Source organism: Euleptes europaea, chromosome 14 (assembly GCF_029931775.1).
Source record: "Euleptes europaea isolate rEulEur1 chromosome 14, rEulEur1.hap1, whole genome shotgun sequence".
NCBI lineage: Eukaryota > Metazoa > Chordata > Lepidosauria > Squamata > Sphaerodactylidae > Euleptes > Euleptes europaea.
The window spans coordinates 53,676,778-53,703,248 of record NC_079325.1 but is presented as its reverse complement, the minus strand read 5'-3'; the positions used below and the strand labels follow the sequence as shown (position 1 = coordinate 53,703,248).

Below are 26,471 nucleotides of genomic sequence, written 5' to 3'. Positions count from 1 at the left end.
ACAAAGCCGCTTAGCAAATCCAGTGACCAACTTGCAAGATTGTTCTTTCTCTCACACAAACACATGCACAAAACTGTTCATTGCTCCAGGGAAGCGAGACTCTAGCTCTCGAGCAATTCAAATATCACACTCAAACCATGGTTAAGGGAGCTCAGCTATGGCTTGGCATCTGAATTGGCAAGCCATAATTTTGAAACCAGCCAGAAAAAAACAGTAGCTTGTACTCCCTTCACCCCAAGCTCTGGTTTGGCTTGATATGTGTCCTGAAACACTTATGGCCATTGCTCTGCCTTTAAAGACTGTTGCATTCAGAGAGATGAGTGAGATTTTGAAAGTGAGAGGCTAGAAAATGAAAGCAAGACCGGCCAGTGAGAAGCACTGTTTTCCCAAAATATACTTAGAAGTTCAACTCACAGTTTGGGTTCTTCAGTTTGGCAGGTTACCTGAACTGAACCTCCTTCTGCAGCACCCTCCCCCCACCATCCCATTTTCTCCCACACCAGGTGCCAGATAAAAACTGAGCAATTCCTCATTTATTTAAATATGGGACCGTCTGTTCCTTGTAAGATGGATTGTTTCATTCAGCCTAAATTTCCACCTCAATAACCAACTTCCTCCCTCACCTCAAACCATTATGCTCTTTCGGGTGGAAAGATCTCATAATGTCAAACAGATCAGTCTTCTAAAATAAATAAATAAACAAATAAGAGTAAATCTGTAAATTATTCTTCTAAAGAATGAGCCATTAGAAATGGTGCATCTTTCAGTTCCCACCCTCATGGTGCATAAGGTCACTGCCCCCGCTTTAACCCTTTTTGGTGTTGCAAAAGATTTTCCAGTACCCATCCAGTGGCTGCTGGAAAAACTCCAGACAAAGATTGTGCGCCCAGGATGTGATGCACCATGAGGGAATCACTGTCTTAGACACAGAACGGTGGCATACAGGAATAGTAAAAAAAAAGACTGCCTAGTCAAGTTACTGACCTTCAATATGAGAGCCTGACTTTGTCTTTCATCTTGCAGAACAGTCTGCAAATTAAAAAAGCAACAGCATTAAGTAATAATTAAGATGCAACAGAAACTCTTTCATACTGGATGTGCTGAGAGGCACCACAACTTCACCTTTTTTTTTTGGGACACACATTTCAGGTAATATACAGAGTACAGAATCAACTGTAACATTAAACAGTCTTTCAGGGCTTTCACTCCAGTACTTTTTCCTTTTATTCTGTCCTCTATCTATGGCTCAGGGGAACTCCTTGTAATTCAAATACTTAGTTTTGGAAATAGAGAAATAAAGGAATAAAGCCCCAAAGCTACAGCTACAAGGGGTGAGACGCAGCGATCGCCTGTCAACAGAACTGCTGGAAAAGAGAGATGTTCCATCAAGTTGCTCATTACCAACCTTTAATGAGTCTCTGGTCCCTCTGTAATCCTCTTGAAGGTAACATTGTAATAGCTGCACACTTTGCTCTTCGTCTAAAGCCTGGAACAACATACAGATTCAGTTAAGTTACACCCAGAGGGCCAAAACCATCCAGCTATTCCTTCCGTATGAACACAGTGAGTTGCCTTATGGCAGTCAGAGCACTGGTCCAGCCGACTCAGTGCTGTCTAGTCGGACTGGCCGTAGCACTCCAAGGGGCTCAGGAACAGTGAGGTCTTCTCCAGCATTTGACACCCAAGATCCTTTCATTGGAGGTGCCAGGGACCATGTGCGTGCAACGCCCATGCTCTACCACTGAGCCACAGACCCCCCCCCTTAGGACTAAATGCCTCTTTCCTTGGAGCAAATCCTTGGGGAGGAAAATAGCAAACTGAATCTGTCCCCGTTACACTCTCAATTCCTCTGGTCATTAAAGAAACAGTTTTCCAAATTGTGGTGGCTTATTGTACCAGCCCTCAAAACAAAAACAAAAAACCTATTTCTGTTCTAACAACAAAGAAGAACTGGCCAGCTCCAAAGAGAACTGGCTTCCCTTCCAACTGTACCCTGCCTCCAACCTAGGGTTGCCATTGCCAGATGGGAATATTTTCTCCATAGTAAAAACCATAGAGATTCGGGGAATTCCTACAGTGCCTCACAATCCCCCCTCTTCCCCGGTTTTGCTCCTGCTGCTTCACTGGACAAGTGCCGTACTAGTAGGGGCACAAGATGACAACTTCATAAGTCTAGTCCCACCCTTCCTTTTGTCCACAGGGAAGGAAGGTAGGGCACGATACAATGCCACTTGTGACCTCTACTCACCAAAAACTTGCTGACACGAAGACCCAACTCCTTCAGCGGAGCAGCCACATTTTTATTAGCTTTTACTTTTTCTGCTGAACTTGCACTATGGATTTAAAAAGCAGCATTAAAACAAAAAACAAGAAAGACTGTAATTAACCCTGGTGAACGTCTGTAATGGAGCTATCTGTAATTTGTGCATCATCTACATTGGGATTTTCAGTGCAATTTGATTACTTCCCCTTCTCAAGGTATTGTAGGGACTAAAAGCTGAGAGAACAAGCAGAGCTCAGCTGTTTGACCATCACAGATGCCAAACAAATGGTTCGAGCCCTTAGAAGGAACTCTCCACCTATTTAAATAGTCTCTTGGGCTAAAAATGCTCTTATTCATTAAATATAAGCAGAGAGCCAATTCATCCAGCATACTGCTTCCAACAGTGGTCAGTCAGATGTCTCAGAAAGCCCACAAGGACATACGAATGCAACAGCCCGTTACCCCTTGTGTGCCTCCCCCTGAAACTGGTACACTGTCCCTGAAGCTTTCATTTAACTATCGAGGCTAACAGCCATTGGTAGACCTATTCTCCGTAGAGCAGTCCACTATTAAGCCAGGTGGCCGACACCACATCTTGGGACTGTGAATTCCAAAAGCGGAAGCTGCTTCACACTGAATCAAGCCGATGATCCATTTCACCTACAGTCTTTAACAGAAGCTGCCATGAGATGGAGCACTGCAATATCCCAATAGGGGAGTGGTACCCAAAGTACATGGATATAGAAAAAAATACCACTATGCAACAGAATGTGATAAATTATATAATTTCAAAAAGGTGATTTATAATTAACTTGACCACTCCTTTTAGTCTGATGCCCACACAGTGTGATCTGCCAATTTAAACAGAATAATCTGCTTGGAAACAGGACTAAAAAGAGCGCCCAAGATTCTCCTGTAAATAGCAAGATAAAAAAGCAACAGACTTCTGATGAAGCTGATGCGAGACAAGAATAAAATCGCGAGACCTTATGTTGAATGTTATGTCTATGTGTGTTATTATGTGTGTGTGTTAAGTGCCGTCAAGTCGCTTCCGACTCATGGCGACCCTATGAATGAAAGTCCTCCAAAATGTCCTATCTTTGACAGCCTTGATCAGATCTTGCAAATTGAAGGCTGTGGCTTCCTTTATTGAGTCAATCCATCTCTTGTTGGGTCTTCCTCTTTTCCTGCTGCCCTCAACTTTTCCTAGCATGACCGTCTTTTCCAGTGACTCTTGTCGTCTCATGACGTGACCAAAATACGACAGCCTCAGTTTAGTCATTTTAGCTTCTAGGGACAGTTCAGGCTTGATTTGATCTATAACCCACTCATTTGTTTTTTTGGCAGTCCACAGAATCTGTAACACTCTCCTCCAACACCACATTTCAAAGGAATCTATTTTCTTCCTATCAGCTTTCTTCATTATCCAGCTTTCACACCCATACATAGTAATAGGGAATATGATGGCATGAATTAATCTAGTCTTGGTGGCCAGAGTCACATCCTTACACTTCAAAATCTTTTCTAGCTCCTTCATGGCTGCCCTTCCCAGTCTCAATCTCCTTCTGATTTCTTGGCTGCAGTCTCCCTTTTGGTTGATGGTGGAACCAAGGAATAGAAAGTCTTGAACAATTTCAATTTCCTAATTGTCAACCTTAAAGTTGTGTAATTCTCCTGTAGTCATTACTTTTGTTTTCTTGATGTTCAGCTGCAGTCCTGCTTTGGCACTTTCTTTTTTAACTTTCAGCAGTAGTTGTTTCAAATCTTCACTATTTTCTGCCAATAATGTAGTGTCATCAGCATATCTCAAATTATCAATGTTCCTCCCTCTAATTTTCACTCCACCTTCATCTAAATCTAATCCAGCTTTCCTAATTATATGTTCTGCATATAGATTGAAGAGATAGGGAGATAAAATACATCCTTGTCTGACACCTTTACCAATTGGAAACCATTCCGTTTCTCCATATTCTGTTCTAACTGTGGCCTCTTGTCCAGAGTACAGGTTGCGCATCAAAACGATCAGATGTAGTGGCACACCCATTTCCTTTAAAACCAGCCATAGCTTTTCATGATCCACACAGTCAAAAGCTTTGCTGTAATCTATGAAACACAAGCTGATTTTCTTCTGAAATTCTCTCGTACGCTCCAGTAACCAGCGTATATTTGCAATATGATCTTTAGTGCCTCTTCCTTTTCTGAAACCAGCTTGAACATCAGGCATTTCTCGTTCCATATATGGTAACAGCCTTTGCTGTAAGATTTTGAGCATCACTTTATTTGCATGAGAAATTAATGCAATGGTCCGATAGTTGTTGCAATCTTTGATGTCTCCTTTCTTGGGAATTGGAATGTAAATGGATCATTTCCAGTCTGTGGGCCATTGTTTTGTTTTCCATATCTGTTGGCATATTCTTGTCAAGATTTTGATGGACTCCGTTTCTGTGGCTTGGAATAGCTCTACTGATATCCCATCTGCTCCTGGTGATTTGCTTCTCCCGATTGCTCTCAATGCAGCTTTCACTTCACTTTCTAAAACTGTAGGTTCTTCTTCAAAAGATTCTTCTTGGAAAGAATCTTTTATCCTTTCATCTCTTCTGTATAGTACTTCAGTGTATTTTTCCCACCTTTTCTTTATTTTGTCCTGTTCAGTTAATGTATTTCCATGCTGATCTTTCAGCATGCCTAACCGTGCTTTAAATTTCCCTTTGATTTCTTGGATCTTGTGGAACAGATCTCTTGTTCTTCCTTTTTTGTTGTTCTCTTCTATTTCTTTACTCTGGTTATTATAATAGGTCTCTGTCTCTACGTGCTAGTCGCTGGAACGTTGCACTTAGACTTTTGATTCTATTTCTGTCACCTTCTACTTTTGCTTCTCGTCTATCTCTGGCAATTTTAAGAGTTTCCTCAGACATCCATCGAGGTTTTTCTTTTCTTTTGTCTACAGGAATAGTCTTTGCACATTCTTCCTTGATAATATCTCTAGTTTCCACCCATAGTTCTTCAGGTTTACATTCACTTGAACTTAGTAATGCAAATCTGTTCCTTACATGGTCTTTAAACTCTTCCGGAATATTGCTTAGATTGTATTTTGGTGCTATGAATGTTTTGGTGTTTTTTGTAAGCTTTTATAAGTGTTATTATAAATCACCTTTTTTAAATTTATCACATTCAGTTGCATAGTGGTATTTTTCTATATACATATGAGATGGAGCACAGCACATTCAACCAGCAAAGCATATGACCCCTACCATAACAAACTAAAATTTTAAAAGTGCAGCCTCCCCCAGGCTAAAGCAGCAGCTAGAGAGCAAGAGGGACTTGGCCAAGCATGCCCACAGCTGCTGCCAACCGTATTAATAATCCAGTGAATGGAATGCAATTTATTCATGCAACGAATGAAATACAAGCCCAAACTCTCCACACTCTCAGAAAGCCATCGGAATTGAAGACCATGCTTCTGCCACCCACGGCACTATAGCAGCCCTCCAGATTTCCTAGCTCCTCTGCCTCACAGCAATGGTGAGGCCCTGTCTCCATCAGCCAAATGCACTACCTGGGCGTCTTGTAGTAGGAAAGCCCTTCGAGCAGTCTCTGCCAATTCTTGTTCAACTCCTCTGCAATCTGAGCCTAGAACAGAACAAAACAGTGCTTACTATACAGAGACCAAGCATGGCACAGTAGGATCATACTAGGAGCTGGGAGACCCCGGTTCAGATCTCCACACTGCCATAAAGCTGTGTGGGAGACCGTGGGCTATCACTGTCTCTCAGCCTAAGCTATTTTACAGAGTTGTTTTAAGGAAGGGAGGACCACATATGCCAACCTATGCTCCTTGGAAGAAAGAAGGGATAAAAGTGTACCAGTAATATTAAAACATATGTTTTTATTTATGCTACCACCATATGTAGAGCCGGGGAAACAAAGAGAAGTCAAGAAGCATCACCTATAGTTTACAAGAAATTGAACTGTTTTCTGCTCTGGTTAAGGGTAAAAAGGATGCATGCCATTTGCCCACTTCAGGTGGGCAGTCTCCCACCAGCTGGGCCCACCTACCTACTCTTGAGTCCAGGCCAGCAGAAGAATAGTATGTGTGTGGGGGGGTGGGGGTGGAAATGACATTGCACGATGCTTCAAAGCCCTAAATCCAGGTGAAAGCTGGATATGATGTCAGGGCAGCAGATGACACTCTGGAAACTCTATGGTTCCCAGAGCTTCAGTGGACATCGCAACTGGATTTCCACCCGGACATAACGTCGATGCATCATGTGATGTCATGTCTACCTGCTCCTTGAGTTGCCAGGCAGTGGTCTGGCATACCTAGTAAAAGGTCAAGTGAAAGAGTTAAGGCAAGTTGCCAAAGACACTGTGCTTCCAACTTCTGGGCACACTCAGTTCAGTCAGGTCAAACCAAGAGACTTTTTCCTAGAGCCCACAGCTCTACCCTAGGCCACCACGTCTGCTCATTCTACAGAAAGGAACTACTGGGTAAACACATACAAGCACCCCTTTCCTAGTAAAAAGCTGCAGTATCGAAAGAGGAGAAACACAACAGACATGAGAAGACCAACAGATAAAATCTCACTGTACAAAGAGAAAGAAAGAGACTAAGCAGCAAAACAAAACTCACTAGAATGAAAGCAGAAATCCTGAAAGCCATCTCTAATAAAGCCGTCTCTGACCCTTGCTCTACTTACTGGTTCTCTCAAAGCTGATCTGCCCAGCAGAATGGTCCACAGTTCTCTGCTGCTCCTAGGAACAAAGAGAAAGCAACAGGTTACAAACCTTAGGGTCAGTACAAAATAAAAAATTTCTGGAAATGTGGAAGCCATGAGGAAAAAAACTTTTTTTCAAATTTTTGCAGGGGAAAAAGGAAATTTTTGAGAAAATTTAAATGTTTGCAATACTTAAAGTTATCTTAGTAATTTAACAGTTATTAAATGCATACATTATAACCTAGTTAACTTTCAAAATTGCACTATTTGTCCTATTTATGGAATGTAGAAGTACAAATGCCTAAGTATTCTACAAGCAAATCTGTGAATACACCCAATACTTGAAGGAGAGAATCCATAAATTGCTGCACCTTATACAACTTTAGCACATGTATCTTAGTTTTCTGACAGGTAGGAGAAATTGCAGTTGAAAACAGAAAACAACTTATGTAAAGCAGAAAAAATGTGTTATTTGGACAAGAATAATGCCGTTACAATAGGACTAGCAGCATATCTGGATATAGCATTAGTCTTTATAATATCAAGAACACTTAAGTCTTCAACTCTGTATTATCATCATACACATTATAGCATATTAATTATGGACAAAAGGAATCATATTTAAACAATGAAGATATCTTTGAAAACATGTTGTATAGGTCTACAGCATCTACAGTAATATGTTTCAGATTGTCTCACAAAAATCTTCAAACTACACATTTTGAGTAACATTTTGTACACAAATCCAGTAACACCTGGTTTTAGAAAGCCTTTTGCTCATTCCAAACAAGATATTGTATAGGAGTGTGTGTTTTCAGAGCTCCTCAAAGTTTCCCATTTTTTCTCTTGGAAAAATTGAAAAGATGTCCTTGGGGAGGGGAAAACAGTTGTGTTCCCCCATCACCAAGAACTGTTTTTTTCCCCTCCAGGACTTTGTATCTCCAGATTCAATACAGTCCTCCAAAGTGAGACAGTGTTGAATGGAGAGAACCCACTATCCTGCAGCATTGCAAGAGAGAAGAAAGGCCATGGCTCCATTTGACTACCATTGCTTTGAGGAGGGTAAGAGGTGGGACCAACCAGTCTCTTTCTTGCTCCAGAGCAGGGGTAACTCTGCAAGTAGGGATCCTTAAAGGGAGGCGGAACACAGTGCATTTTGGTGGCACTTCATGTAGACACGCTGCCTCCCTGGTTCCTTAGACAGAGTGATTTCTGATGTAAGAATGTTCCCTACAGTATGTCATACCAGAAACCCAACAAGACCAAGGAATGGAATGTGCTTCTATATATATGATGGCTGTCTGGATATGAGGCAGCCCTAAAAGAGGATTAGAGGCAGCAATGGTGTGGCTGGCTCCTGACGAGAGGGACCACCAGGACCACGTTAGATCATTTCCCCAAGATCAAAAGTGGATTCCTATAATCTTCCAGGAACAATTCAGGATGCTCCAAATAGTTTTAAGTAGGCAGGCAGACTCACCCCTCACATAAGATTACAAGCTATAAGAATCAAGTACACGTTCCTGAAAAAAGCAGAGTTGCATTAGATAGTTGTTGCTTGAAACCCAAAGGCTAAGTATTTTTCATATACTATATTTCACTTGAGTTATATGGGTTTTGCAGCCAGAGAGGGGCAAGAGAACCTTGCTGAGAAAGGCTCAGTGTGCAAATTTGCCTGGAGTAGTTTGTTCAGGGGAAGGCAATATGGGGAACCCACTATGAAAGGTCAGTGAAACATTTATTCATTTTTCTCCACTCTTCATCCAAGCAACACACATACACAAAAAACTGTTATCCTGACAATTTCCCCATGAAGTAGATTTTGCTACAGTACAGTACAGTTTATTGGAACAGTCCATGACCAGTAAAATATCCATCACATATACAGAATAAAAGGTATTAATTTTTAAAAAGGAAATCAAAATGATCCAAAACATATAACATATAAAACATTTTAAAAAATCTTAAACATGATTAACCATTAAAATCCACGGATAATGATAGACCCTATAATGAAATTAGAGGTGCTAAAACATCCTACCTACATGAAACCTAAACTGTTTATAAGTGACTTACGTTTGATAATCGCAATTTACAGAAATTTAGCCACCAAACGTGATACCCATATACTCTTATCCTCCAAGAGATATCTCAGAAATATGCTCTCATTGATGCAAGGAATTTCCAGGGGAACTAAAACGCCTTAATAAGGGTCCAATTAGCCATTTTATCTCCACTTCATACAGAGCACAGTGAAATAAAACACAAGGCAGGGGCAAAGTCTCATAGACATAGGGGTTCGTCGAAATCTTCCATAAAGAACCGAGGAAGGAAAAGCATCAAATCTTGCCCTTGAAAAAGCCCATCTGTAATTTGAGTTTGAAATATTGGACAGGTATGATGCTAAAGCCATGCTCGACCTAGGATTCAAGTGTTTGTAAAAAGGAGGTAAGGCGGCATACTCTGTTTGCAGTTTGATGTCAATAAGTCGCTGATGTACCATACTTTTTGCTTTATTAAAACCTCCTTCTAAGAGTTGTTCTGGGTCTATTCCAATAGATCTTAGCTTGTCTATGGCTCTAAGAGACCACTGCGGGAAGGGATCAGCAGCAAGCATAATAGGGATTAAACCCGAAGGTTTTAAGTGGACTCTTAACCAATAAAAAAGGGTGTTGCCATATTTCAGTTGTTACCGTACATAGACCAACCTCCTGACTCAAAACCACATTAGGTGTACCTCTTAGAGTGTAGAGTAGCGATCTTAGGAATTTCAACTGAACTAATTCTAGTGTTTTAAGATTACCAAATTGGATGGTTTGTGTCCCATATCTCATAAGAGCGAGCACTTTTGTTGAATAAAGTTTTAGAGCAGCAGGAACAAACCGAGCGCCCTCCCTCCTGAAGAATTTCAAAATAGCAGTAGCACTTCTTTCTGCAGAGCAAGCCAGTGTCTTAATGTGGCCAGATGAACAGTAGATTATGCTAAGAGGCAGAGACTGAACCAAGATCATGCAGCAAGCTTTATGGCTGAGTGGGAATTTGAATCTATTAAATTTTGCCATCTGAGAGGAAGGGGGGGAAGCTGAAATTAGAAAACAAATGTTTTGTTATATAAAATTCAAATCTAATCAAGCAGACTAGTGAATGGTGTCTGTATTTTAACACATGTAATGACAGAAGTACCAGATTCTGATAAACAAAGTTCACGCTTATAAGAGATAAAAATCTCAAGCCCCTGGTCAACCCAGGAAGTACAGTGTGAAACCTACTACAACTTTATTCTCCTTATCAAAACGTACTCCTTCAACAGGGCATGTGAAAAATAATGGGCCACCTAACAGAGACATAAGCCCAAGGCCCAGGCCTTGCAAAATTGAATTTACACTCCAACACGATCGGAGCATTGAAAATATATGTCCTTATTGTGGTGGTTGATTAGTATAGCTAAAAATGCTGCGGTTCATGTCGTGAATGGCTCATACACTGCTCTCATCCTGCTATTGGTACCATTTGCATGTCATCGGCTTTTGGCCCTATCATTTTAAATTTTCCTTTAACCCACCTTATGCATATACATGTGTGACAGAAGTTCAGAGGTAAAGCACAAGTTTAAAATGTCCCAGGTTCAATCCTTAGCCATCTCCCCTTTTCAGTTTAGATGCTGGGAAACACATTCCTCTGCCTGAGGCATTGGGAGAGCTGCAGCCTGTCAGACTACTAGACAGACCACTGGTCAGACTCAGTGTAAAGCAGCTTCATATATTATTGTGTGTGCTTGTGTAAAATACATATAGCTGCCAACAGAGGATAACATTTCAATGTAACCCCCGCATCCTATTTCCAACAGGAAGGCAGTATTGAATGAATGAAAATTTTATTGTATATAACCATTGGCCATCACAATTTGCTAAAACAAATAAATAAAATACAAATACAATAGATTAGCAAGTAAAATATTAAATAATGGGATATACTAAAACATTTCAATTTAAAAGAAAAGTAGCTGCTTATTCCAGTACATTAGACCTTATTTTCTTTGCTGCACGAGCAAACAAAGAGCCTCTATATTGATGCACATGCATCAATATCTGATAACAGAAACATAATTTTCTGTGCATCCAAGTGTGTATTGATACCGGATAGCATTCCTGCCAAAAATTTAGCCCTGGGGCCTGCATACAATGGGCAAAATAGGGTGTAATGAGGCAAGTCCTCCAAAGTTGAGCATCCACAAATACAGACACGTTGATCCCTTGGTGTTCGAGAGTAGCGCCCCACCAATAAAGCTGTTGGCATGGTTTGTAATCGTAATGATGTGAAGGACGCTCTAAGATTGTTATTTGCAATGTTGGCCAAACAGGGAGTTCTAAAGTGGTCATTTTTAATTGATTTGTACTATGGTGCTGCTTTTGATTTTTAAATTAATGATCAGTGCATCAGCTTTAAATAACCAGCGTCTAAGCTGGTGGCTATAGGCTGAAATTCCTAGATCAAGGCAGTATTAACTCCACAGCTGCAGCCAGCAGCAAGTCACCACAGGTGGCTCAGCCCCAAAGAGATGACACCAAAAGGAGGTCAGTCTTTGAGGGCAGAATGAGGTAACAGTATGTTTTTCCTTGTGTTTTTATGGATTTTGTACCTGCAGGAAAGCCCCATGTTGTAAGAAAGAAAGGTTAAAATCTTTTAAATACATAAAAACTCCTGCCAACAGAAGATAATGCTTCATGCCCATGATGGAGACTATACTGTGTGCCTTCCATGAAGACAAGTTTCAGAAGGTCACTATGTTGGTCTGCAGCAGAACAATGAGATTCAAGTCCTTAGAGACCAACAAGATTTTTGGGGTATGAGCTTTCAAGAGTCAAGCTCCATTTGTCAGGTATCTGAAGAAGGGAAGCTTTAATTGTCTAAAGCGTACCCCCTGAAAATTCTTTTTTTTTATATATATATATATTTTATTTTCATAATAAGGATACAGAAATAGAAAAGGGGGGAAGCAAAGAAAATAAGACACAATATAACAGTGCTCAAGCCCCTGAAAATTCTGTCGGTCTCTAAGGTGCCACTGACTTGAATCTGTTATGCTGTGTGTATATCTTTCCCCGAATGTTTCTGTTTATAGAGTAATACCACAGCTGAGCAGGTGGCATAGTAATTATGTGCGTGTGATATGAAACTCACACAGCTATAAATGCGGCATACAGACGCTAGGTGACTTTGAGCCGGTTATTCTCTCTCAGCCTCACCTACCTCACAGGGTTGTTGTGAGGATAAGGCGGGAGGAGCGCCACGGGCCCCGCTTTGACGAAGGGAGAGGGCGCTTAAAACGTGACAGGAAAGACTGAGGCTAACCCTTCATGCCTTGCCTCTGCCGCCGCCCCCCCCCCACAGCAGCCTTCAAGGTATCACCTAACTCCTCATCCTCCCCCGCCCGCCCAGGTGTTTCGGCGGCTGTTCTTCCTCTCCCTCCCCGGCCGGCCGAAAAACGCGCGCGCGCCACTTCCTCCTACCTCGCGCACAGCCCGCTGTCCGCCATCTTTCTTTCTCCCCCTGTCACGTGAGGCTCTTTTCCCCGCCCTCCACTTTCTCCTGGACTCCACGCGAAGTCAGAGCCCCAAAGGAGGGGCGGGAGCGCCCGGGGTCACGTGGCTCCAAAGCGCCGCGGGCGGGAGATGCGCGCGCGGCGCCCTCCTTGCGACCGTTGGTGGGAGGAGAGGGCGGGAAAGGGAAAAGGGGAGGGGGGAGGAAGCGCCTAATTCTCTGGCTCTCTTGGGGACACGTGATGCGGTGTTTTGGCGCGTCATCAAGATGGCGGCCCCCAGTCGAATTAATGAATCCTGGGAGCCTGTGAAGGCCGGCGGAAGAGGTGGGTGGCAATTCTGTCAGGATCTAATTTTCTGTTTTACGGAAAAGGCTGTTAATTTTCCGTGAGGTTGAAGGATGGTAGATTATGAGGATAAAGGGAGCCTTACGGCAATAACAGACTTCGTTGCCACAGGGGAGCCCGCTTCGTCTGATGCATGAAGTGACATCAGGAATAGATACATAGCAGAGAGGGGGGAAATGAACGGTGGGTTAAGAGGACATGAGACTGAAGAGGTAGTCTCTGACGCTTTGATGCGAAGCTCAAAAAGTATGCCACGTAAGCACTGCAACCCTTCACAGCAGCTGTAATTGGTGGTGGCCTAATGTTAAGCGCCATTACACCCGTGGTGTACTAAAACCTTAATTGACAGGATCAAACTGATTGATACAATCTGTCTTCTTTTTGGAGTCTCCATTTGAAGTCGCTTAGTGGAAGAATTGTGACTTTCAGCAGTAGAGGTTGTTGCCATTTTTATAAATGGTTTGTGTCCATTTATTCTTCTCTGAAAACACTTACTAACTTGTTCTATGAATACACACACATCTATATGTATATATAATGTCAAGTAAATAATAAATAATGATGGAGGATGAATTGGTGAATGAGACCCTGGTGGAATGACTGATATTATTTGGACCTGTAATAGCATATCAGATATGGGGGCATTAAGTATTATCCAAGTTTGCATGGGAGGTACACATACATTTACTAAATGTTTGAAATAGGGGTGGGGGGAAAAGCATTAAAAGCCTGTTAATTAATAAACATTTATATAAGGATTTTCAGTGTTGCAAAAAACTTGTAAGGTAGACTGGAAAACAGAATTTCCCCAAGTACTTAGTAAGTTTTGGGTATAAACAGAGACACGTATTAGTTTTTTTTCTTTTCAGTTTTGAGTTCAGTAATCTATTTGCTATACTCCATGGGCCCAAAGTTTGTTTCCCTCTACAAAACTGAAATATCAAAACACAAATCTCCTAGCCCATTCTTATTCCTCCAAGGAGCCCAGGGGAGTGTACATGTTTCTTGCTGTCTACATTTCAGCCTCACAGCAGCCCTGCTACACCACACTGACTCACCAGTGTTTTGCCTGCATTTCAGACTGGGTAGCTAAGGAGCACAAGAAGAGGTGGAATCATTGAGAAAAAGGACTACTCTTGAGAGTACATCAGAAGCCCATGAGGTAGCAGACAGAATATTGGAGCTGCCGTTTGCCTAGAGTGGCTTGGTTCAGTCATTTGGTGCTATATCTCAACAAAATAAAAGGGCTGAGCTGAACAACGCTAAAATAACAACAAATATATAATTTTTAATATGGTGCACAGTATAGTTAAAAACACGGGGCCTATAATGTAGGCTAACTATTCCCAATTGATAAATACATATAACACATACACAGTTGATGTATATCCATGCAATGACCAAATTAGGACCAAACTAGGACCAGGCACATTTCAGCCTCATATAGGCCTTCCTCAGTGGTCATACATAAAATCGTAATATAGTACACATCCTAACATATTCAATCTCATAATACAAAGAGAAAAATATATAAAAGCCCTTTTGTTTTATGTGGCTTCTTGTAAAAATATTCATTCCATGTATGTTAGAATATGGCTCGCATCTCACACCTTGTATATAATTCACAGTGGGTAGCCGTGTTAGTCTGTCTGCAGTAGTAGAAAAGGGCAAGAGTCCAGTAGCACCTTAAAGACTAATAAAAATATTTTTCTGGTAGGGTATGAGCTTTCGTGAGCCACAGCTCACTTCTTCAGATATCTGAAGAAGTGAGCTGTGGCTCACGAAAGCTCATACCCTACCAGAAAATATTTTTGTTAGTCTTTAAGGTGCTACTGGACTCTTGCCTTTTTCTACTACTTGTATATAATGTCAGGCTTCTAAGGATGTGTATACCTCAACAAGTGTGAAAGACACTTGTTGATGTATACACATCCTTAGAAGCCTGACATTATATTTTCTATGAAGAAGGCCTATATGAGGCCGAAACGCATCTGGTCCTAGTTTGGTCATGGTATGGCTTTACATCAACTGTGATTGTGTTATAGGTATTTATCTATTGGGAATAGTTAGCCTACTTTATAGGCCCTGTGTTTTCAACTATACTGTGCACCATATTAAAAATTATATATTTGTTGTTATTTTAGCTTTGTTCAGCTCAAACCTTTTATTTTGATTCAACTTTCAGGTTGAGTTTACCTCCCCCCACCTTTCTGAACAAGCCTGGAAGAAGCTTTGGGACTATATGGTCCCTCCAGCTTCTGTGGTTTGCTGCAAACCAGAAAGTATCTGATTAGCCAGTCATTTATTTATTATCTCACTGAGATTCAGAGTGGATTACACAGTGTAAATCGATACAGTCAATATGTGACATCTAATAAGCAGTGTACTAAAGGTAAAGATCCCCTGTGCAAGCACCGGGTCATTCCTGACCCATGGGGTGACGTCACATCCCGACGTTTTCTAGGCAGACTTTGTTTATGGGGTGGTTTGCCATTGCCTTCCCCAGTCATCTTCCCTTTACCCCCAGCAACCTGGGTACTCATTTTACCGACCTTGGAAGGATGGAAGGCTGAGTCAACCTTGAGCCGGCTACCTGAAACCAACTTCCGTAGGGATCGAACTCAGGTCGTGAGCAGAGCTTTTGACTGCAGTACTGCAGCTTACTACTCTGTGCCACAGGGCTCTTATAAGCAGTGTACTAGGATTACAGAAATCTGAAAAAGTATAGCATGTTAGACACATTACAGAGACATGTGCAAAGGAAGGAGGGGTTGAATGAGTAAGACCATGGCTCCTCCTAGACCAGTGGTTCCCAACCTGTGGGTCGCGACCCGAAGTGTTTTCTGGGGGGTCACGGCAGCCCCTTCGTGCTTTTACCTCAGCGGCGGCTGGGAGGAAAGGTGCCGGGCGGCCAGAAGTGGCGCCGGGAGTCGGAGGGGCGCGCGGGAGGCGCTGCTGCTTCCCTGGCCGGCGGGGACTTCGCCCCCTCACCCGCCTCTTCTCCCTGCTGGTGAGTCAGCCCCCATCGGAAGGGCGAAGAGGAGCCAGTCGCGGCGGGCGGTTCTAGCGCCGCTCCGGCCCTCCCTCCTCCTCTTCCTTCGGGGGCGGGAAGAGGAGGAGGTTGCAGAGACCGGGAAAAGTGAAGCACCAAAATGGACGGGGGGCGCGCGCCTGAGGGAAAATCAGGGAGGTGCACTTGTTGCTTCTCTTCGGGCCCCCACACACACACAAAATGGAGGGGCGAGCCTGAGGGGGAAAGGAAAGAGGGGGTGCTTGTTGCTTCTATTCAGGCCCCTCACACACACAAAATGGAGGGGTGCGCCTCAGGTGGAAAGGATAAAGGGGGCACTTGTTGTGTCTCTCCCCCCCCAAAAAAAATGGGGGAGGCGAGCCTGAGGTCAAAAAGAAAGGGGGCACTTGTTGCTCCTCTTCGGGGTCCCCAGCGGAGGGACGCGCCTGAGGTGGAAAGGAGAAGGGGGGCACTTGTTGCTTGCCCCCGCCCAAAATGGGGGAGGCGAGCCTGAGGTAAAAAGGAACGGGGGGCTTTATGCAAATGTGGCGGGGGTCGCAGGTTACTTGGCAATTGAAAAAAGGGGGTCGCGACTCGAAAAAGGTTGGGAACCACTGTCCTAGACTCACTGTGGTTGTGCTAAACTTGATGTGGTTACATCTTAATCAACCCATGTGTGGCTAACTGCATTTTTTTCCTCAGCAGGTACAGTGAGTTGAAAACATATGAAGTTACCTTCAGACCATTGATCCATCTAGCTCAGAATTGACAACAGACTTCAGAGTCTGGGCAGAAAATTGTATTTCCTATCTTTAGTGTGTGAGTTCTTTTTAGTGGAGTGGCTGTGGCTCAGTGTTGGAGTCTATGCTTTGCCTGCAGAAGGCACCGGGCTTGGTCTTGCAGCAGAGAGCCAGAATGATGTAGTGCTTATGAGTGATGGTTTGGAGTGGTGGACTCTGATCTGGAGAACCGGGTTTGATTCCCCGCTCCTCCACATGAGCAGTGGATGCTAATCTGGTGAACTGGATTTGTTTCCCCACTCCTACACACGAACTTTGTTAGAGTTCTCTCAGCCCCACCTACCTCACAGGGTGTCTGTTGCGGCGAAGGGAAGGTGATTGTAAGCTGGTTTGAGTCTTAAGTGGTAGAGAAATCAGCATATAAAAACCAGCTCTTCTTCTTAAAGAATCTCTGGGGCCACTGTTGAAAAAGGCTCTCTCTGAAAACTTGGACAGCTGCTGCCAGTTTGAGTAGGCATTTATCCATCTCCATATGAAGCAGTTTCATTTGTGATGGAACCTGAGACTGTACAAAGCAGGCGTTCTACCACTACCCCATGGCCCCTCCAGTGTACTCGATTTTCTACATTTAAACATCTGAACATATTACTCCTCTGTAGTCCTCACTTAGCAAGCCAAAAGGAGAGAGAACAATCACGGCACTCTTAGGATCACTTAACGACAGCACTAGCACCTGACTAGACGAAGAGTTGGTTTTTATATACTGACTTTCTCTGCCACTTAAAGGAGAATCAAACCAGCTTACAATCTCCTTCCCCTACAACAGACACCCTGTGAGGTAGGTGGGGCTGAGAGAAAGTGACTAGCCCAAGGTTACCCAGCTGGCTTCATGTGTAGGAGTGGGGAATCCAACCCGTTTCTCCAGATCAGAGTCCACCGCTCCAAACCACTGCTCTTAACCACTACACCATGTTGGCTACACCATTACTTGGGAGGTAAGCAGGGTCTGCCACAGTTAGTACTTGCGTGGGAGACCACCAAGAAAGATTGGGGTAGCTAGGCAGAGGCAGGAATAGCAAACCACCTCTGCTCGTTTCTTGCCTTGAAAACCCCATAAGGAGTTGCCAGAAGTTAGTTGCAACTTGAAACAAAGTTATTATTAACAATAGCACTGACATGTTCAAGCAAAGCTAAATCTTTCATAGTTGAAGCAAAGGAGCTATGATATAGCATGCTTTTTAATGGCTTGGTTTTGTTTTTCACTTCTAGGAATGGTGTTAAGATACAAGTGAAGCTTTGACTGGTGAGCAAAAGACTGGTTTTAAGGTATTGTGCTGGAACAAGTATCAAGATCTTTGCATTACATGATGCCTCCGACTGGCACCATGCTGAACAAACCGGTTCTCGTGGAATCTCTAATCGTGTTCACAATTGCGCTCTGTGTGCACAGCACCGTCTGGGACCGGTTTTCCTGGTGTGCCATTGCCCTCGCAATCCAGGCGTTTTACATCCAGTTCAAATGGGATAATCTCCTTCAGCTAGGCAGCGCTGTCTTTCAGTTCCGAACAACTGCAAACAGTGGTCTCTTACCAGCTTGCATGGCCATTCCGTTATTGGGAATTGTGATGAAAGAAAGGTGCAGCATGGCTGGCATTGTGTACTTTGAACGTTTTGGGATTGTGGTGGCCTGCACAGGCATGGCGATCGCTCTTTTCCTCTCTGTGATAGCAATCGGCATTACCAAACCTGTGCCAACGAACACCTGCATCCTTTCTGGTATTGCTGGCAGTTTAATCATATATACCATGAAGCAGTCTTTGTCTGTGTCCGAAGTGATTGAGGTTCTGGAAGTGCTGCTGATCTTTGTCTACCTCAGCATGATACTGCTATACCTGTTACCCCGGTGTTTCACCCCTGGTGAGGCATTGCTCATCCTTACGGGTATCAGTTTTGTCCTCAACCAACTCATTAAACGTTCTCTGAATGTTGTTGAAGGCAGAGGGGATCCTGTACACTTCTTCCTTCTGGTGGTTGTGGTCGGAATAGTCCTCTTGGGGATATTCTTCACAGCCCTGTTTTTCTTCATGGATTCTGGGACCTGGATCTCCTCCATGTTCTTCTACACAATGACGGCGGTGCTGGGGCTGGGGGTGGTGATGCCGTGGCTGTACCGGCTGATCCGAAGGAATCCCTTGTTTTGGTTCTTCCAGTTCCTGTCTCAAACACAGACGAGAGTTTACCTCCTTGCCTACTGGACCCTGCTGGCCACGGCGGCATGCACCGTAGTCCTCTACCAAAACACAAAGAGGTCTTCTGGTTCTAAGAAACACCAAGCTTCGACCATAACCAGGAAGTATTTCCACTTCATTGTGGTGGCTACTTATATCCCAGGGCTAATCCACGACCGCCAGCTCCTGTATGTGGCCGCCGTGGTCTGCCTGGCAGTCTTGATTCTTCTAGAGTACATCCGATACTTTAGGATCAAACCTTTTGGCCAGATGCTTCGACACTTGCTTTCTCTCTTTTTGGACGAACGCGACAGTGGACCTTTGATCTTGACCCACATCTACCTTCTCCTTGGAATGTCCCTCCCTGTTTGGCTGTTCCCAAGACCATGTGCCCCAAAAGGAACTTTGGCCGGGGCAGCAGCACTGGTACCCTACTCCGGAGTTCTGGCCGTGGGAGTTGGAGATTCGGTAGCCTCTATTTTTGGTAGTACGGTCGGGGAAATCAAATGGCCAGGAACCAAGAAAACATTTGAAGGGACGATGACTGCCATCTTTGCCCAGATCATCACTGTTGCCATAATCCTGATCTTTGATAGCACAGTGGATCTCAATGCCAGCTACTCTTGGATCTTGGTCTCTGTCAGCTTGGTTTCGATTTTGGAAGCTTACACTACTCAAGTGGACAATTTACTCTTGCCCCTCTACCTCCAGATACTATTGATGGCTTAGAACCTTTCAGTGGGAAATAAGATTTCGCTTTGATAGACAGTGACACTGACAGGGTATGTCCATACCTGTGTTTTTTGATGCCTCAGTTGAGTCGGTTGGTCCAAAAGGTTGACATTGCTGTGCTGTGGATAATTATGTCAAAAGAAATTGCTCTTTGAGCAAGTGAACATTGAAAACTCTATAATGTGAAATGCTGCTATTTTTGTCAGTTGTCTTTTTTTTTTAATTCCACTTCGAAATGACTCCAGCGGCATCACTTCATCAAAGTAAGGAGAAGTTGCCTTCCTGAAACACCAACAGCCTACAGCACCACCCTCTGGTGATTCCACACGTCTCTGTTTCTCTGGGTGCGTGTATTGTGGGGGGCCTATGAAGATTAAACCAGGAAAGACCTCATTTCTCAGCCAGCGAACTGCATGTATCAGTTCACACAGCAAAGGGCCTCCCCTTGTTTCTCTTTCTGATAGGCAGCATGTGGCCATAAGGCAAGGGGAGGTGGGTCACTCCAGGGTGGGTTTGGGATTCCCTGAATGGTAGCAGAATTGAGGACAAAGATTGGACCTGGGAGGATCTCAGGGCACAAGCCCTGATGAACTGAATGGCTTCAAGTTTTTTCACTTCAGTGGGGCTTGCCCTGGATAATTTCATAGTGGGTTTGTATCACTTCTCTTCCTTTCCACCTTGGATAAATCTTCTCATCTGGAGCCTCATTAATGGGCCTGTGGCTGAGTGGGAGAGCATCTGCTTGGCATGCAGAAGGTCCCCGGTTCAATCCCCGGCATCTCCAGTTAAAGGAACTAGGCAAGTAGCTGATGTGAAAGACCTCTACCTGAGACCCTGGAGAGCCGCTGCTGGTCTGAGTAGATAATACTGACTTTGATGGACCAAGGGTCTGATTCAGTATAAGGCAGCTTCACGTGTCCATGTGTCCTTCTTACCCCTCGTGCAAGATCCTTCTTTCTTTCTTGTTGACTTCCCTCACTTTTTGAAGCTGGCCTTGAGGACCCTGGAATATTTCCCAGGTTGCTGCCATTACCACTACCTCTTCTTGATTGCTTCAGTTCAGCATGCGGTTGGAGGAGCATCAGTAGGTAGGAGACAGAGGCAGCTTCAGCTGGGTTCCAGCCCACTTGTTTCGTCAGCCTCCATAAACTCACAGGGGTCTCTGTGCTAGCTACCCTATAAATTGTGTCTACGTTCAGACATCATGATAAGTTTCTTCCATCTGTGACAGGCACAATCACAATTTGTTCACCAAGCTCTCACTCTCTCTCTCCCTTGTCCCCTGGCACATGGAATGCAATTCAGTACTTCCTGGTTAGATGCAACTCAATTTGCCACAACATCCAAATGCAGGCTCCTCCAAGAACTGGATTTTGTTTACTCTTCACAAACCAGAATCCTGAACTGGGATTAGACTGTAGGTCAAAATCTTAGTTTGTGGGGAATAAACAATCCTTACCTTCATTTGCACAGCAAATTGAATTGCACTTGACATAGAACTTGTGAACCTGACAAGCATTGTTCACACCTGTCACAGCCAGAGGTTTATCATGGCGTCTGAATGTGGCCTGTGGCATTGGGACATAACAAATAAGTTTGTGAACTTGGTTAACTGTAGGGTTTGCACATTCCCTTCCTCCCGCCCTGTATGGCATTCCAAGACAGAAGTCGTCAAAACAGATCCTTAGCAAATTGAGGAGTTTTTCTCTCCTCAGTAACTTGGATTTCAACCATGATTTAACTCTGCTCAAGAACTGCAGTTACTAGGAAATAAACATCCACTTTTTAAGGTGCTGACATCATGATGCGTGAGAGTCAGTTGAAGACCTCCATCCTCCGTCACAGTGCGTTGTTCAAGGGAAGGAGAGAGGGGCACTTAATTCATGGCTGTGTCTAACAGCAGCTGAATACAGCCTTTCCGTGTGGTGGGCAATCTCTGCCAACTGGCAGTGGAACAGAAACATCACATCAAGGGGCAAAATGGGCTGTGGTGTGTATCTTGTAACTAGACATTCCAGGGATCTGAGGACACCCAGAAGAGCCCCTACCTGTCAGAATATTAGCAAGAAGAACGAATGTCGGCAACACTATGTTTCCACGTCATCTTTTCTTGCCAAAGAACCTTTGCATGACTCCCACTAGACCGCCATTAGTTGCAGAAGATTCTGGGAGGCATTCTAGGGCAGGGATAGGCTAGTTTTGCATGGTGTACATTTAAAAAAAATAGAATTCAGAGCCCACTAATGTGTTTTAAATTAACAATGCAAAAAAGCACATTCAGGATATTTGAGCAACTGAGGCATTATTAATCTCTGCTGAGGGATCCGTTTGCTTAAGGAATTAAGAAGTGTCTTGATGGATCAGGCCCAACCTAGGAGCTTGTTGTGCTAGAACACACACTTTGCACACAAAGTCTATGTGGCATCTCCAGCTGTAGGGTTGGGGAAAGAGCTTTTCTGCCCAAGACCCTGGAGAGCCTTTGTCTGTCAAAGTGGACAGTGAGGCTAGATGGATCAATTATCTGATTCCGTACAAGGCAGCTTCATATTTCCACAGGATTCGTGGTAAAACATTCCCAGTTCTTTCTGAAAGATGCAGGTTCAGTCCCCAACATTTCCAGGTAAAGGATCTGCAGGAGCAGGTTGGGGTGAGGAAGACCCCCCCCTCTGTCCAGCTGGCAGCAGCTCGCCAGGGTCTCAGAACAGAGACATTGAGCTACATCAGTGGTCCCCAGAGTGGTGCCTGTGGGCCCCAGGGTGCCCACCAACATCTTTCCTGATGTCCACCAAGCATTTCCCAAAAGTGGGTGGAGCTTTTGCCCAGCACAGCTTCTGATAGGCCATTGGAGATGATCGGCCATGCAGATGAAAATGACATTGCTTCAGTGGCAGCTACTACCAGTGTAGTACATACTCTTTCCCAGTATGTTTTTAAAATTACCCCTCTTCTCCCCTGCACCGGGACTTCATCTGGTTGTGTATATGGCGTGCCACCTGCCACGGCATCCATTTTATGGTTGTGCCTGCCGCCCTGTGTCAGATTTCCAAAGGTGCCCAGAGGCTTAAAAAGGTTGGAGACCCGTGAGCTAGATGGACGAGTGACTCTTTCCTATAGCACTTTCGCCCTGACATGGATAGGCCAGGATAGTCCGATCTCAGAAGCTAAGTGGGGTCAGCCCTGGTTAGTACTTGGATGGGAGGCCACCAAGGAGGACTAAGGTTGCTACGCTGAGGCAGGCAATGGCAAGACCACCTCTGTTAGTGTCTCTTGCCTTGGAAGCCCCTTTGGGGTCACCGTAAGTCATCTGCGACTTGATGACACTTTCCACCACCAAAGCAGTTTCAGGAGGGAAGCAGTACCTGTCGAACAGCAAATTGTACTTGCGAGAAAAGACTCCAAGCAGGTCTGTGAACTCTATGCTAAAGGGAAAAAATAAAAATGTAAACCCCTGGACTTTTTATAACCTGAAGTCATTTGCATGATTTCCCCCCTTATGGTGTATAATCTGTTCTGAAGTATTTTTAAAAGATTTGATTTTACAGCCTCGATAAAGCTTCTGTACACCAGAGGGAAGAAGATATGAAGCAATGAAACACCCATCACACTGACCACTATTAGGGGGCAGGAAATGGAGATGGTAGAATGAATTGTTTCACACTGCAGGTTGAGAAGACAATATTTTAATGCTTTCTCATGTAAAAACACCACCCAAAGAAATGTAGTATGCCCAACTGCTGCCTGTGTTAGTTTTCTTTTTGCAGGGTAGGTTTTTTATGTAGGGGGCTATTCAAATGTGATCTCCACCACCTCACTCCACTGTGTATGTGTAGACCAGGCCTCATTCAGCAAATCCTCCTGCTAACTGAATACCACTCTGCTCATGCAGTTCCAAAAAATTTAAGTCCAAACTTATTAATAACCTTATCCTTTGATGATCGATCCTAAAAAGAAACGTGGATAGCAATTTGCGCATTCATGTTAGCTCTTGCATCTATTGCAACTGATCCTATTCTCGCATTGAAATCTCCTCCTAGGATAAATTGGGAATTAGGATATTGAAAAAGCAAAGATTCCATGGCAGCAACCAATGAATCCCACCGGGTCCCTGTTTTATGGGACGTAGAACGCTTAGGTAGAATATATACATTTATACAAATGAGATTTCCAAAGTGGAAAACTTTCACTAGTAAAATCTGGAAATTATTGAAAAGACTATTATCTACAACTTGTATTTCAAAATTGAGGTCTGCTGTTATGAAGATCATCAAGCCTCCACTTTCCCAACCCTTTAAATGGGTTTTGGCCACAGGCACTGAAAGAGCCCTGTAGCCCTGGAAAGGGTCATGATCTTGAGTCCAGGTTTCCTGGAGGAACAGAAATATCATGATCTTGCAATAAGATTAGAAAATCCATATCAAGAAGTTTATTCCTCCACACCCCAATATTCCAAGACAGGAGCTTTAATTGTCAAATCCCATTCGATATCCTATTTAAATCGCCCTCTGGATCCAAAAATATACAGCCATTTTTGGGAGGTACAGCAGACACAATTCGTTCATCCTTCACGTTCTCCACTCTGCTCATACTGTCTTTGCATTTATAATGCCTAGAACCTTGTTTTCTTTTTGTAAAAAATGAGAGCCGAGATTAAGACATAAACTGCACAGACACTACCAGGAAAGCAGTGTTCATATTTATTCCGCACTGTCAATGTACTTGAGGAGTTTGGCAGAGCTGTATTACATGCAGTTGTGGATGGGAAGTCCAATGGGAATTGTCTTCCCGCTTTAACTGCCTCCGGTCGAAGATAAAACAATGCCAGTAACAGATTTCAGAGGAAAATGGTGGCCAGTGATTACCTCAGAAGCATGCTTTGGACACCCATCATTTGTTAGTTCTCTGTGTAGAGCACTGGTTCCCATCCGGTGGTCCGCGGACCACCAGGGGTCCGCGAGAACTAAATTAAGGTCCGCGAAACAAAGTTATAAACCCATAATAAATTAATATTTACGCGGGTGGAGTGGCAGCGGCTCGCGGGCACAGAGTGCGGCGGTGACTCGTGGCAGCGGTGTGCAACAAGTAAGGAACATGCGGGGGCGGGGAGGCCGGGGGAGGGTGCAAGCGAGCCTCACGGCTCACGCCACTTCGCATCTGCACGCACGTAGCGCAAGTTGAGTCGCACGCATTAAGTACCTACTTTGTTTTGCTCAGGGCTGTGTCCGTGACTACTGTTTAGTGAAGTGATATGATGGTTCCAGAGTAACGGTAAGACCTTCAAATTTGTATTAACCTCTAAGATACCTGCGAAAAATGTGCAGAGTATTTTGAGAAACATAGCATTATGTGGGAAAAGCTTGCCGGCTTCTGTACGGATGGCGCTCCAGTCATGTTAGGATCACGCTCCGGTTTAGCAACATTAATAAAACAGAAGAATCCTTCAGCAATAACAACTCATTGTATCATACATCGTCAGACGTTCGCTTCCAAGACTCTTCCTAAAAGCCTTGTTAATACCATGGAAATGGTCATAAAAGTGGTCAATGTTATTAAAAGCAGCGCCTTAAATACACGCCTTTTTAAAAAACTGCACTGAAATGGACTCCGTTCATGAAACTTCTTTTCCACACCAACGTTCGTTGGCTATCGAAAGGCAATATGCTGGGAAGGTTATTTGAACTAAGAAAAGAGGTTGAGCTGTTTCTAGCCGAGAAGAAAATTAAGAGTTTACTAGAGCAGTTTTCTGATTCGAAAAGTCAGATGCATATGGCTTATCTTGTGGATATTTTCTCACATTTGAATAAACTAAACTTACAGTTGCAAGATTCTGGAAACATAAATTTAGCAGGTGTGGGAAACATTATTATGTTTGAAGTCAAACTGCGTGCCTTTATTTGCAAACTTCAATTATGGGTAGGTAAAGTTGGCGAAAACAATTATTCTGCTTTTGTGACATTAAAAGCACTGGTCGATGATAGTAAAGATGACATGATCACCGCAAATATACAAGACCATCAGAAGTCATCTGCAAATGCTGGTCGATGAATTCCACTGTTACTTCCCGGAATATAACCAGACCGAATCAAAAGATACCCAAAAGCTGATTCGCAATCCTTTTGGTATTGCTGTTGAAGAGGTTGCAGAAGAAATCCAGGAAGAGCTCATTGAATTCCAAAATGATAGGCACTGTAAGGATGCGTTTGAATCAGTTTCTCTTGAAGAGTTCTGGTGTAAAAAAGCAATTTCATATCCTACAGTTCGGGGATTCGCCTTGCAATATCTTATGCTCTTCTCCACAACTTATTTATGCGAACAAGGGTTTTCTGCTTTACATAATTAAGAACAAGACCAGAAATCGATTGGAAGCAAGTGATGATATTCGTGTAGCTCTGAGCAACAGTATTAGCCCCAGAATTGCCCAGCTTGTAAAAAGGATGCAAGCTCAAAAATCACATTGATTTTCAATTAAAAGTTCTCTATTATAAAAAATATATTCAAATATTATTCTAAGTTTAATGTTTAACTAACAGTTATGATTAAAGTTTATTTTCAAATTCTCGGAATTTTTATTTTGAACCTTGGGGTCCCTGCACCGAACAAAAAAGTCCTAGTGGTCCCTAATCAAAAAAAGGTTGGGAACTACTGGTGTAGAGAGGTGGGAAAGGCAATTCGGGGGTTGGCAGAAGCCTGCAAAATAAAAAAAAGGATGTCTGTTGAGACACGGTGTACTCACAAACTAGACCATAACTCGCAAAGCAATTAAATGAGTTGAGGGAAGCCTTAATTTAAGAGGCAGGGAAGTGCCTCTGAATTCCCGGATCTTGTTAGCAAGAGAAAAGCTGTGCTCTACCTTGCATACCTCAGTTCCCTGAAGGAATATTTGGCTCACACACACACAC

At 43.5% G+C, this 26,471-nt stretch overlaps 2 protein-coding genes across 2 annotated transcripts in view; one reads left to right on the top strand and one right to left on the bottom strand.

The window, feature by feature from the left end:
- The window catches only part of NUP188 (nucleoporin 188), a 49,522-nt gene extending 37,002 nt beyond the window's left edge, over positions 1-12,520 (bottom strand). Inside the window, exons 1-6 of the mRNA XM_056860557.1 lie at positions 12,489-12,520; positions 6,961-7,015; positions 5,820-5,893; positions 2,249-2,333; positions 1,406-1,486; positions 985-1,029 (exon numbers count right to left, since the gene is read on the bottom strand). Of these exons, the coding sequence (XP_056716535.1) occupies positions 985-1,029; positions 1,406-1,486; positions 2,249-2,333; positions 5,820-5,893; positions 6,961-7,015; positions 12,489-12,514 (366 nt within the window). The 5' untranslated portion in view covers positions 12,515-12,520. The remainder of the gene's footprint in view (positions 1-984; positions 1,030-1,405; positions 1,487-2,248; positions 2,334-5,819; positions 5,894-6,960; positions 7,016-12,488) is intronic.
- Positions 12,521-17,949: 5,429 nt separating this feature from the next.
- Positions 17,950-19,592, top strand: DOLK (dolichol kinase). The gene has a single exon (XM_056860474.1). The coding sequence runs from the start codon at positions 17,980-17,982 to the stop codon at positions 19,570-19,572; it is 1,593 nt and encodes a 530-aa protein (XP_056716452.1). The 5' UTR covers positions 17,950-17,979; the 3' UTR covers positions 19,573-19,592.
- The last annotated feature ends 6,879 nt before the right edge of the window (positions 19,593-26,471 follow it).